At 35.0% G+C, this 13752-nt stretch overlaps 1 protein-coding gene across 2 annotated transcripts; it reads right to left on the reverse strand.

Moving 5' to 3' along the window:
• Positions 1–1817: 1817 nt before the first annotated feature.
• On the reverse strand, positions 1818–7876 carry LOC107472127 (type I inositol polyphosphate 5-phosphatase 12). 2 transcript variants are annotated; one of them, XM_016091690.3, is made up of 11 exons: positions 6977–7876; positions 6623–6875; positions 5603–6419; positions 5323–5447; positions 5062–5146; positions 4374–4539; positions 4231–4271; positions 3873–4140; positions 3535–3658; positions 3097–3454; positions 1818–2670 (listed from the first exon to the last, which is right to left on the reverse strand). In XM_016091690.3, the coding sequence occupies exons 1-11, from the start codon at positions 7728–7730 to the stop codon at positions 2392–2394; spliced, it is 3270 nt and encodes a 1089-aa protein (XP_015947176.1). In that variant the 5' UTR covers positions 7731–7876; the 3' UTR covers positions 1818–2391. The 2 variants fall into 2 exon arrangements, with proteins under 2 accessions (XP_015947176.1, XP_015947171.1); XM_016091685.3 differs by having other exon boundaries at positions 4231–4539.
• Positions 7877–13752: the final 5876 nt, after the last annotated feature.

Raw genomic sequence — 13752 nt, forward strand, 5'->3', positions numbered from 1 at the left:
CACAATCTTCCAGTACAGGATTTGCCGTTACAAATAATATACTTTGAACACGTAAAACCGAACACAATACCTTGTGAAAATACTTACTTATAGTTTCACCAAACCTATAGAACCTAACTTGTACGCTACGATTTTTGGTTTGGTGAACTAATATGATTAAGAAAGTAGCTACTTGCTCGTCTATGCTAATATGACTATCTTCATCCAACCCACCCTGAACATTTAGCAATTCACACAAATTGGCAAATGTATTCAAACTCATTCGTAATTCTCATATGCAATTTTTATCTTCACCCACCCCAATGATATTATCTAATGCATCTCGCTTTAATGGCAATGTGTTTACTCTTCGACCAATCGAAGAATGACTCTGCCTTCTATTCCTAACATACATATATAAAGTAAATAAAAAAAATAACATTAACGTGTCAAATTGCATTCTCATAATTCAGTAATATCCAACACATAGCTTAATTTACTTGGAACGATCCATCATCACTTCCTAACAAACAATAAAAAGTAAATGCGTAAAAATAAATAAATAATAAATATCCAGCACCAAAACATTCAAATAAGTTTTATATAGTGACCATAACAAATTCAAAAGAAACAGAGCTAGCAACATTAGAGCGGGATGGGATCAAAGACTTTTTCCACAAACCAATGCTCTAAATTATAAAAAACAAAATAAAAAACTTGAATTTAATATTTTAAAGTTCTAATTTCACAAAATAAAAAGACCCATGACCCACATTGAATTTCATACTTATATAAAAGCCTCTGAATTTTCTCATTAATATCTCAAAACTTTCAAATTCAAAAAAGACATCAACTTGAACTTCAAATCTAATGCAATTTTAAGTCCAAACTCATAATTTTTTTTGGTAAAGATGAAAGACACCTAAACTATGCGCTTTTCATAAAACAATACATTCCAAAAATTGCTTACTACTCATACATAGTTTCCTTGCTATTTGAAAATACAAGAAAGACAACCTGATCATGACAAATATTATTAAATTATTGGTTGAATCTTTATAGGCTCATACTAACCCTTACAATAGTCAGATAATAGTTCCAAATATTAACTAAACAATAATAAAATTCACGATACTTCTAATTTGCTCATCATCCCGCATTAATCTCCAAAACAAATTTCAACATTCACAATACTTCACAACCTACCAGTATTATTTGTTCCTTTATTCACACACCACTATTTTTTTCAAAACAAAATATATAAAAGTTCATGGTAATAGAATAAGGGAAGACAAAAATAAAAAAATTTTGAGATAATAATAAAGAGAGATAACATAATCTCAAATCTTTAGTGGAGTTTTCAAGAATAGAAAAAGGTTAGAGAAGCTCCACAAAAGTAGCTGTCAATAAAAAAGGTCCACAGAAAATTTTGAGACTTGTTAGGATTTGTCAAAGGTAAAAGAAGAAGTCTAGAAGTTAAAATTTTAATAAGAGTAAAATAGTAAAAAAAATAATTGAGATCAGTGTCCATCACTCTTTGACTGTGTCTTATCATTTTATTCAGACATAAAATACGTGTATTATGTGTGCTACTGCATGTAAGCGTGTCTTTTATTTTTTTTTTTTTCTCACAAACCAAACAAGAGACAAGTTCCACTGTGTTTGTCTTGGCCTCGCATACACATAAACCAAACGGAGTGTAAAGCTACACATAATACATCTATATATAGACAAGGGGAAGAAATTATGATTAATTTTTACAAATTAAATTATAAAATTATCTATATATTTATTAGTTTCTCATGAGAGAAGGGTGTGTTTTATTGTTTCAACCAAAATGTATAGCTTGCTAAATTGCTCAGAAAAGAAGAGAGTAGATGTTAGCAACTTTTTTTATATAGTTAAGATCAAATACATTATCCTTATTCAAGTTTTAGTTTGATAATTTTATTTATAACTTGAATTTAATTTTGTTATTTTCCTTGATTGTGTTTGAGTTTAATTATAAATATGAATTTGGGAGAATGGTGAGATTGTGATTCTTCAAGTCAAGTAACTCGTGGGCATATTATTGGAATGCTAAGACTGAAGATGGATATTTGGTTTTCAAGGGTGATTTCTTATAATTCCCTATTATAGTATTATACAAAAAAGTTTGATAAAATCAAGTTTACAAAAATCAAATTGATTGAAAATTAATTTTACAAACTCTAATCCAAGCATACACTACAAATCAAAACATAGAGAGCTTTCAGATGTTTAACAAATTCAACAATGCCTCTTATCCTGTGAGTCTCTATCATTGACCTTTCCCTCCTTCCCCTTAGACCTTTTTCTTCCTCTTTTTTCACATCTTACAAGCCATCAACCACATAAGTGGAACTGCTTAATTTCTGAAACTAATCTATGTAGTTAGCATGCATAATTTCTTCTAGCATTGTTGGATTTTGAGTCAGTTCGAAGTGTCTTTGCCGTGAAGTAATGACGCACGTGGACTTTCTGACTGTATGTTTGGATGGAGCAACTGCCTTGGACATGAACAACTAAGATTACTTCTTTATCTTGGTTCTCTTCACTCCTCCGTTTCGTTGATCCGCCATCTGTAGAATCTTCTGACGAATGCAACTCCTCATGCCGTACTGAAACCTCTACGCTCTGCTCAGGTTTAATTATGCCAGCAGGTGGAGTAACCTAATTTTAAGATATTTCAGATAAGAACTCTTTGCTAATCATATTTTTTATTTAAGGTATATGATTTGACAACCATACATGGTAGGGTTCAATGACATTGTTTGATCCATAGGAGCTGACGCGCTATCTAATGGAATAAGACTTTGTTGTTGCATATGATTCGAAAACCATTTTTCTTAATATTATTATAAAAGGATAAGAATATTCAACAGGAGACGAGAACAAAATAAAGTACACTGAGATAAAATCATAAAGCAAAAGCAAAAACAAAACACGCATATAAACAAATTAAAACTACACCTAAAAGCTTTGAGGCATAAGAATAACGCTATATGAAGCCATTTTTGGGGAGGACACCAAACAAAGAGAAAGAGAGCAAAGGGAAAGGGAAAAAAAAATAAGTGAGAGAAAAGAAAGATACAATACCTCAAGCCATCTAGGAAATCCAAAGTCACCTTTGGCAACAAAATGAGGCTCTCCCTCATTCTTGACAACAGACTGCCCCTCACAAATGATCTTATACACAACATTATCCTTCGTACTTTTGTTCACTATAAGCAACGATGAAGTATCCAGGTTTTGAAGGGTTATTTTGTCTGGGGTGATAATGGTTTCTGGAACATGACATAATTCTTCAAGCATAGATCTAACTTTCTCATTTGATGTCATAATATCTCCAAATTCCTTTCTCCTTGTAGATCTATCAGCATGAGAAATTCTCACATTGATTTTACACCGAACTGGTTTGTGATCACTATCAGTCACATCCATTACAGCATCATACCTGTTAAGGATCAAATGGTGAAATGATGTAGCCAAGACGAAAATCAAACAATGAAAAGCAATCAAGACGATGTAACATACAGTAAAATTGATGACACAACAGGGCAGTCTAAGTTGCATTCAGCTTGTGTACTTGATCGAGTATCACGATAGATAATTCTATCACACCATGCAGGAATTCGCTTTTTCTCTCCCGAATCATAACCTAAAAGAATATATTAAAAGTTATGCCATTGTTATTTTCATTTTTAACCATGTAAAGTTACAAGTTTATTAACGACGGACATATTCAAATTGTTGTGTTCACTGAGTTAATAATGCTTTTGACTAAAAAAATATGCCAGTGAAGAACTAAAACGAAATAAAAAAAATCTAGTACACAGACACTAAAAGTAGTGTTTGCTGTCCCTATTTATTACCTCCTAAACCAGGCTGATGCCTCTCAAATTTATAAGTTGGAGGAAATTTGATAATACCCTCCCTCATTCCCTGGAAAACTTTACCAGCTTTCATCTCCGCCCTGAGCTGATCCTTTTCTCTTAGCCAATCAAAGCATCTTTGAGAAACAAAATCCCTAGCTTCATCATATGATATACCGAAAAGTCGGTAGTTGAAATCACCAAAAAATACCACCATATCTGCATCAGATAGCTCAGGTTTTGCTTCTTCAATGGTGATACCCATAGCCTATGGCACAATGAGGCCATGTAACAGTTATGATGAATTAGTTTGGAAAGACATGAAAACATTATCATAAGATGTAAGAAAAATACTCACATTTGTACCGCGCAGCATATGAACAGCAGTAGAGACACCAGCTGCAATAGAGAGGACCAATGGCAAGCCAGAAGTGTAAAGTAGCCAAAATAAATATGTTGACAAGGCAAGAGAGGAAGAGAAGAACAGGTATGGCACCATACCAGCTGCAGTATTAAGTAGGTTGGATGATCGACTGAATACCATATTTCGATAAATGTGGTCAAAATCAGCATTACGCCGATTAACTGCTTCTAAATGTGCAGCCAAGTGACAATTTACAAAGCACATTATTCGATCATATACTCTGATTCTCAAACCCACTCCTCCCTGCTTGATCCAATATTGCCTCATTAGTATTCATTTCATTTGGAGTGAAACTAAAGTTCACAACTCGAGCATTTTATTTTTTAGATGCCAATCTAGTGTTTAACATCAAAATTAATACTGCTATACACATACTAAGAAGTCACAATAAAGTGAATTGTTCAACTCCAAAAGAGAGAGAGAGAGAGAGAGAGAGAGAGAGAATCTCTATCATTTCTTCCATGTAACACATTCGCTACAGTTTAGATAAGGTACTGAATAGGGGTATTTGGATGAAACTACATAGATAACTTTCAAGGTTAACCAAATTATGTAGGAAAATGTACTTGCACTAAATTGAGAAGAGAAATAATTGAATATAAAGTTTTTAAGCATTTGAGCATTACTTGCTTGAATTTCACTATAACAAACAGTTGAAACCATAATGAACTGATAAACTTTACTATAATTATAGTGCCTTCATGGGCAGAATTGAAGTACAACCTTATTTTAAACCTTAAAGTAACTGGGAAAACAGATGCAAACCTTATTGCCAATTGCACGTCCAAATCCACATGGGACTGCTCCAGCATCAATGTCACCAACATGTGTTCTAAGATTCTTTCTGACCCTAATTGAGGAATGTCAACTCATAATATATGAACAAGAAAAAAATATTAAACATAGAAATCAGAAGTACATAAACCAAAGATTTAAGATGTCTTTCCATGGCAAAAGAAACAGGAATAACTAGTTTATCTCATTAATTTGATTGATCAGCCACAAACTTTCACAACAATTACTCACCAAAGAGAAACAAGCAAACCGGCAAGCTGCCTAGAACCCATACGCTCAAAAGCTTTTCCTTCTCCTAAGGCCTTTCCTATTGTATCCAGCCACCATTGCCCCATTGCGCTTCCTTCAAGCCCTACCTGAGATGTAGGCAATAAATGCATGCAAACAATATGCATATTAGATAAGATAGGTTATGTAATATTTATATTTGATTCTCCAATACACATTATTCTAAATTTTAAAAAGGAAAAAAAAATAATTGCATAATATAGGCATATGAATGAAATCTTACAGTTTCTTTTGCTGCAGACATTGCAAGGAAACCTGCACCCATCTCCACTTCTTGCAAACCAACTACAACTATGCCTACATCTGATACGACGGAACCCAACCATGACAAAAGTGCCTCCTGGGATGTTCTACCTTGACCGACATTCCATGTGCCAATCAAAATTCTAACATTGTGCCGTCTCGTGTAACTAACTTCTCTTGCAGCTAACTCTGTCCTTATTATGTTGTCAATAGGACCTGGAGATGCGATATTCCATCCCCGTATGCCTCCATGACTTGCCAAGCTAAAAACATAACCATTGCCAACAGCTAATCTAATCACAGGACCATTATGAGCGACCCATCCTGCAATTAAATTGCCTTCAAGGTCCAAAACTTGGATAATACCACTCATATAACCTACATACATCCGTGTTCCAAAAGTGCAGATGCACTGGACAGCACAAGGATGGCGATTACAATCTTGCACACGGTTCCCGGTCCCATCCCATTGTACAAGCATGCCATTTGTAGATCCACTCCAAATCATTCCATCGCTTGTCTGCACAAGAGCTTCTGTTCTTCTAGAATCATCAACAAATGCCCCAGCTCCTTTGCTTGCAACTCTACGGACAGCATCTGCAGCTCCCATTATAGCATTACGCGATCGTTGAAGAAAACTAGGACCCTGAGATTTATCCTTTTTGTTGGAGGAATTAGACTTTGCCTTGGGTTCATCTTCTACTCCTTGATCTTGCTGCATTGATGACATGTCAACTCGATTTTCCGCCTGGCCATCCACGTTAAATACTTTTAGGAGTTCCTTGGTACGGGCATCCCTATTAAAGTATCAATTATTGAGTTACACGAATTCTACTTAGACATTCATGGCCTATTTTTGTAGGCAAAATCCTTCTAAAAATGTTGAGGAGGACAAAATGGAGATTACCACAAAAAAAAATCACAAAAGGATGCAAAACTTTAAACATATCCTCTCATCAACCTCAACGAATGTAATATTATGTAAGAATAAGAAGCATACCATAGTGAAAAAGAAAGAGGCCCAGCACACCAGACTCTACCTTTAACATGATCAGACAACAAACACTTAACCTCTTGAGAAGATATGCTGCAAACACCATTAACTGTGACTTGACTTCTAAGGTCAATGAAAGACCGCTCTACAAGTAACGCCGCCATATGCCTTTCCTCTGGAGACAGAGAAAGAGATTTTTCCATGGATTCCCATGGCCAGATTTTAATCACACCCCCTTCGGAACCCGACCAGAGATCACCTTGATGCAAACCAGAACAAAGAATCACAAACTAAGTGGGAAGAAAATACAGTTACACTAATAAGAAAGTGATAAGAGAATGAAATTAGCATAGCACCTACCATAGGAACTTATGACCATGGAATGCACTGGTCCTCTATGTGCCTGCCAAGAAAGACCTTCCTTAAAGGGCGTAGAAAAAGTTTGATCCATCTTCCAAGACCTAATTTTTCCATCCTTATGGCCACTCCAAACCAACCTAGTGCCGTTATCAACCGCCAAAGACATGGTAGGTGATATCTCTGCTGATTCATAAAATGGCGAAGCATCCTCATCCCCTCTTCTCACCTTTCCACCAAGACCACAACCTGCTTCATATGCATTCTTGAACTCCCACACCCTCACCCCACACTCCTGCCCAGCCCACAACTGCTCTTCCGTACAAGCAATCGTTCTCAGGAACTTACCGAGTTGAGTTTCCCTCAATGGATGCGGCCTTAATTCAAGACACGGAGGCCGCCCTGGATGAACGGCGGATCTAGTAGGAGCCTTGAAGATCCCCATTCCGCCGCCGCTGCCTATAAACTCCTGCAAAGGCTGAGCCTGATCTTCAGGTCCACCGGGACCCTCGAGGTATTCATCGGTGGCAGAGGAGGAGCGCGTGAAGAATTCATCATCGGAATCAGATTGTTCATAGAAAGAGCTAATGTTGCTGGAAATGCGATTGTCATCCAAACTGTGCTTGCGGACTTGATTGTGTCGCTTGCGCTCCGAAGGTCCTGGAAGCTGTTGGCTGTAGGAATGGGCTTTGCGATGCGGCGGAAGGGAGGCTAAATTTTCGTTGTCCTTGTCGTCGTCTTCGATTCGTTCGTCCATGATCGGTGGAAGAATGGGAGTAGCGGAAATCGAAGGAGATTGAAGAAGAAGAGAGAGAAAACGAAGAATGATTGAAGAGAAAAGTGGAAAGGGTGTATAGGGATTGGGGAGAGTGTGGCCATGCGGGAACTAAGGCGCTGCATACTCCAACCTTACGGACAGGAAACCCTTTGCACTTCTTCACCACTGAAATACAATACATTCATGGATATCTTTCACTTTGGCGCGCCAAATCAATATCATTTTTAAAAAAATAAAATAAAATAAAATAAAATAGTGAGTTATTAAGTGTTAAATAATAAATACTATATTATTACTCTAGATTTAAACAAATGAAAATGTGCATGGTGACATGTATCCATAAGTGTAACTAACATTCAACAAAAATTGACTGATTTAGAATGAAATTTGAATTGAAAATTAATGGATAAAATAAAATCTGAGTTCATTTTAAAAAGATGATATCACATTAATAAAAAATGAGTGAATATCAAATTCAGCTTGTGACAATTTTTTTTAAAAGATAACGAGATTTTTAGAAAAAAAATTACTTTCTGACCTTTGATTTTTTTTCTCCGTAAAATAAGTTAGTTCCTATATCAATAATCTATCTCTGAGATTAACGGAATGTAAATATGTGCCACGCTAAGATAGTGATGCGTTCGTTAAGTGATTGGCATATTAATGAATCACCCAATCCAACTCCTGATAATTTTTAAAAATATAACTTAGTGTTTTATTTGCGCAGAACATGAGTAATCCTAAGTGCCTCTTCCTCTTTTCTCTTTGTATAAAACTCTAATTATGTTACCACCATAAGCCATGGGAATCATTTTTCAGAAACTAGGAGCCGCACTCTGCGTGGTTATAGTGTTAGCGAAGAGAGTAGGAGCTGCAACTTTTTTTCTGAAAGTCTTGGGCAAGTAAGAAAGAAGAAATTCATGTCTCCAAAATGTCACTGTGACACCTATACGATTCTCTTTCAATTTTGCACAAAACTTAATCCAGCTAGGATCTTCTTGGGATACCCTAATTACAATGTAAATATTACTTTAGAATTTTTGCATGAAATTTATTTTTTGTATATATTTTAAATTTGAAAATTTTATATAATTTTTGTATTTTACAATCAAAATTTTTAATTTTCAGATACCCATCCCACATTACAAGTATTTCAAGTGACTCGATGTATTAGTTTAAGAAAATATTGATGAGGATATTACTTCTAAAAATATTATTTTAATAGAAAGGAGATTGAAGGAGGTAGAACATAGAATGAAGGAGTTAGAGATGAAATTGAATTTGAAAAATCAAAACGAAATTGGATCTTAAGATGACGGTAGATATTACTTCAAATGTTTTAGGCTTATAATTTTGAGTATAATTAGTATCATAATTGCTTTAATCTTTAGGACATGTCCTAAGTAATTGTCATAACCTTAGTTGTGATATTTTGTGATGATTATGTTGCTTTGTAATGCTTTTAAGATGTAACTAAATCTGGGTAAGATTATATTTTATGTTAATGAATTTGCTATCACTTTAATTTGAAATGATATTGTGTTAAAAGAAATTAGATTATACTACAAATATGTAATCACATATTTTGATGGATGAATATATAAAAATCTAGGTATACAATAATTGTAAGCTAAATCTAAAATATATGTTTCATCAATCTGAAAAAAGTCTCTACAATATGATTTTAACATGTGTTATATGGTAGTAAAGATGGAACTATAAGTACAATCCAAAATAGTTCCATAATCTATTATAATAAACTTAGCATTAAAGTATGATTGTTTATGCAATAGCAACATAATATGTCTCTAAATTACTAGTTGTCTAACTTATATACTAGCAAATAAGTTTACAACTATTAATGAACAAAAGATAATTAATTGAGTTCATAAGACACATGTGACTCTTCACTTAGACCAACAAAATACATATGAGTCTTCACTTGGTGCTTGCAATCCATTAATGAATCTCCTCAAGTGTGAATTGGAGACCTAAAATCAGGTGTTGGCATGAAGGTAAACAAGCTGCCGGATGTCCCTGAGGTAGCTACTCCAAGTGTTTCTAGATAGTTTTGAGTGGGTGGTATTGGAGGCCTCACAATGGTTTGCTTCATTCGGAACCCAACAGGAGGCTCGAAAATTTGATGAGTAGCATGCACAAGATAAAATAACCATTTCAGTACAAAAAATGAACAACACTAAAGTCACCAAATACAATCCTATACTCACAAGTCCATCATTATGGGGTGCAGATTGAAATAAATCAATCTCTTCAATAAAATCTACATTAGGCGAGGCTCTCACTTTTGGCATCTTTTTTTTATTCTTTTTTGTCTTTGTCTGGAAATGATGACACAAATATGACATATAGATTCAATAATTTGCAATCAACAACACATAACAGACTTGGCAAAATTAAAAAAATAGAATACAAAAAATAACAAATGCAACCATCGAATCATGTTGTTGTCCTTTCTTGTTTGTTGTAGCTCCAATGGAAGTTTCTGATTGAGTCTTGGTTGCCTTCTTTGTCCTTTTAGTCTTTGATTGCCAATTTGAATTTTTAGGTGCACCTTTGCAAGTCTTGTGATAATGACCTTTTTCTTCACACTTACTACAAGTTATTTGGCACGATCTCCTAACTTTATTGCCAATCACCATATTGATAGGAGTTTTCATCCTCCTAAGTTTTGGCCGGCCAGTTGGATGTACGATTGGAGGGGGAGGGGGAAGGATTCCTTGACAATCTGTAGGGATCCAATATTTCTCGGTGTTTACCGGTTGGATCACATAGGAGTATATTGCTCGGACAACATCCATTGTCAGTGACTTATTGACAAAGTCTTCTGATTTGTATCCTATGTTTTTCAATCTAGAAATTGCAGCAACTGCATGCTTGCATGGAAGCCATACATATATTTTTAACAAATCAAAGACCATAATGAATAGGCATAAATATAATTGATATAACTAATGATAGCATAGTATACATAAATTACCTGTGAGTTGTCACACATTACATGTGCAAGTGTGCTCTTTGAGATTTACACCAAACTTGTGGGAATTTCTTTGAACTTCATAGATAGCTTTGTCATTATCTCCACTCTATACTGTATTTCACTTGTTGCTTTCAGGCATAATAATCTGTTCTAACTTAATCTGTTGCACAGAAGCAAATTTACCATTGTATTTAGCTAGTTTTCTCTTGTGATTGGCTATTTTTTGCATAATATAGCATTTCAACTCCTCATACATGGTTAATATTGGTTTTTCCCTATAACCAACAATCTTGGCATTCCATACTTCACACATATTGTTGGTTATGTTGTCCACTTTTGTTCTATGACTGAAGTGTGATGCAAATCGCATCATATGCTCCCATGCATTACAATTCATCTGCTTCAACTTCTCCATGTTGTTATTGAACTGCATCTCAGTAGTTGACTTCGCACACTTCTAAACCATGCTTTTGGAATCTTTGTCTTTAAATTTCTTTGTGAAATTCTTTCAAATGTGAAGTACACAATTCCAATGATTTGCATTTGTCATAACATAATTAAGGGCAGCTGCTAACCCTGATTCCATAGTTGTAAGAACCGGATCGGACCGGCCGGTTCGACTGAAAAACCGGTGAATCGGTGGTCCAGTCGGTTCGGTTTTAGCTTTAGATCGAAGAAGGAAGCAAACCGCTTAAACCCGGGCGGTTCGTCACAAACCGGACGAAACCGGTCAAAACTGGCCGGTTCGATGTAATCTGTGAACCGGCCGGTCCTATGGTGCTCAAATATTCAAAAATGCATGCAGTAGGTTTCGAACCTGTGTCTCCTTACTAGACAAGAATAAGAAATACCACCAAGTTAGCGCGTTCATTTAAGAATTTATGTGCTAATTATTCTATATATTATATACATACATAACTAAATTATTTTATATTTATTTAATTTAATTTTTATTTTATACTCATTTTTTTAATTCTTTAAAATTTATAGAATTATTAAAATAAGTATCAAATATTTTAATATTTACATTTACATATTAAAATGTTAGTAAAGATATTTATTTTAAATTTTTTAGAGTATTGAGTTAGTAGGTCTTCGAAGATTTCGACTTAAGACTAATTAGTAGGGACATCTAAATATCACCACTAAATTTCACATGAAAAATTAATGGAATGACGTAATGTGTTCATCGTTTGCTATCTTGAAGGACTAAATTGATATTTTATTTTTTTTCAAGGGCTAATTAATTTGAAGTAAAAAATTTTAAGGATGGACCTAATTGTCACTTTATTCAATTTTTTCTATTTTTTATTTTTTATTTACGTACGACCGGTTTTATCGGTTCAACCAGTGACCCACCGGTTGAACCAGTGACCCAGTGACCCAGTAACCTGACCGGTTCGATCACCGATTCGGTTCTGACAACTATGCCTGATTCAGTCCAACAACAAAATTCAAAACAAAGTTCACTAATAAAATATACTAACAAGAAGCACTAAAGCAAAATTCACTAATAAAATATACTAAATGCATTAAGGACAACATCCACTAATAAACTTCACTAATAAACTCCTATAACAGAATTTAGCAACACCATAAACATCATAAATAAACTTCACTGATAAAGTTCTATAACAAAATTCAGCAAAACCATAAACATCATAAAAAAACTTCGCTAATCATACTCAGATAACAAAATTCAAAACACATTATACCAGAATTCAAAATACCTAAACAACATAAATAAACTTCACTAATCATACTCTTATAACAAAATTCAGAACACATTATAACAGAATTCAAAACACCACAAGCATCATAAATAAAGTTCACTAATAATACTCTTTAGCATGTTATAGAATGCTTACCTTCTGTTGGTCCGGGATGAAATTTAGTTCTTCATTGCAAACATCACCCAAGTCTTCTTTTAACCTTATTAGAAACCACTTCCATGTCTCGGTGTTTTCACTATCCACCACTTTATAAGATATAACAAAGAAATGATTGTTCCCGTCTTGTGCTATTGTAGATAGAAGTTATCTACCATAATATTCTTTCAAAAAGTATCCATTAAGGCTCAATCAATTGCTTGCAACCAGCATTGAACCCAAGCTTACAAGCCTCAAGCGAGATGTAAAGCCTATCAAACAGTGGCAGACCCTCTGGTTGAGGTATTGCCCACATTATTGCAGTGGAACATGGGTTGCTCCTTAACAGCTCACTCAAATAGTCTTGTATTTTACTGTATTGTTCGCTTTCTTTTCCAACTACTTGTTCCCTTGCAGCCTTCAAGACTCTTGCGATCATCTTGTCATCCAGTTGCACATTATACTCTTCAACCATGTTGACCTTAGCCTCTTTTGGTGTCAAGTCCGGCCGAGTTTCCAAAATTTTAAACAGCTTGCTTGCAACCCACTTGTGGTCGGCCAGATTAGAACCAAAATTCCTCCCACACATATGGTTATTTACAAAAGTTTTGATCTGATAGCAACAATATCTAGAATTATATGAGGTATAGATTAACCATGAACATTCTTCTTCAGCACACGTCGCACTAGTTCTTTCTGGTTCGTTCCTAATATATCGACATTCCTTTCTTTCATAGACAAAGTAATTCTTCAAGCACTCCTTGAACCAACCATTGTGTCAAACTCCATACACAACTCAATGTACACTTCTCCATAGCCATAATTGGTTTTATGCTCTGGCCATTTGTGTTTATTACCTCCCTCATCATCTGATGAAACAGGGGAGACAAATTCTTCACTCATAAACATACTCCTTCTCTTCTTCAAAATCAACCTCTTTTATAATGGGCTCAACACCCTTAGTTTGACTTGACCCACTTTTATGTTGTCTAGAACCAGGTTGGGCCTTAGAACCACTAAGCCCAGTATGTTGTCCACCTATATTGCCCCCTGAACCAACTCCAACATTACCACTTCCATTAGGACTAAAGTTGGGCCCAAGGTTCAGAAAACTGGACCGGTCATCAAACCGCTC

The sequence above is a fragment of the Arachis duranensis genome, chromosome 1, assembly GCF_000817695.3.
Source record: "Arachis duranensis cultivar V14167 chromosome 1, aradu.V14167.gnm2.J7QH, whole genome shotgun sequence".
Classification (NCBI taxonomy): Eukaryota; Viridiplantae; Streptophyta; class Magnoliopsida; order Fabales; family Fabaceae; genus Arachis; species Arachis duranensis.

Bases quoted from the DNA above. Each gene is read 5' to 3' on its own strand.
- LOC107472127 (XM_016091685.3), bottom strand. From the start codon at position 7,730: ATGGACGAACGAATCGAAGACGACGACAAGGACAACGAAAATTTAGCC. The intron at 4,540-5,061 runs GTTTGCATCTGT...TGGATCAAGCAG, and splicing joins GACGTGCAATTGGCAATAAG to GGAGGAGTGGGTTTGAGAAT. The intron at 2,671-3,096 runs GTATTGTATCTT...TCTTAAAATTAG, and splicing joins GATTTCCTAGATGGCTTGAG to GTTACTCCACCTGCTGGCAT.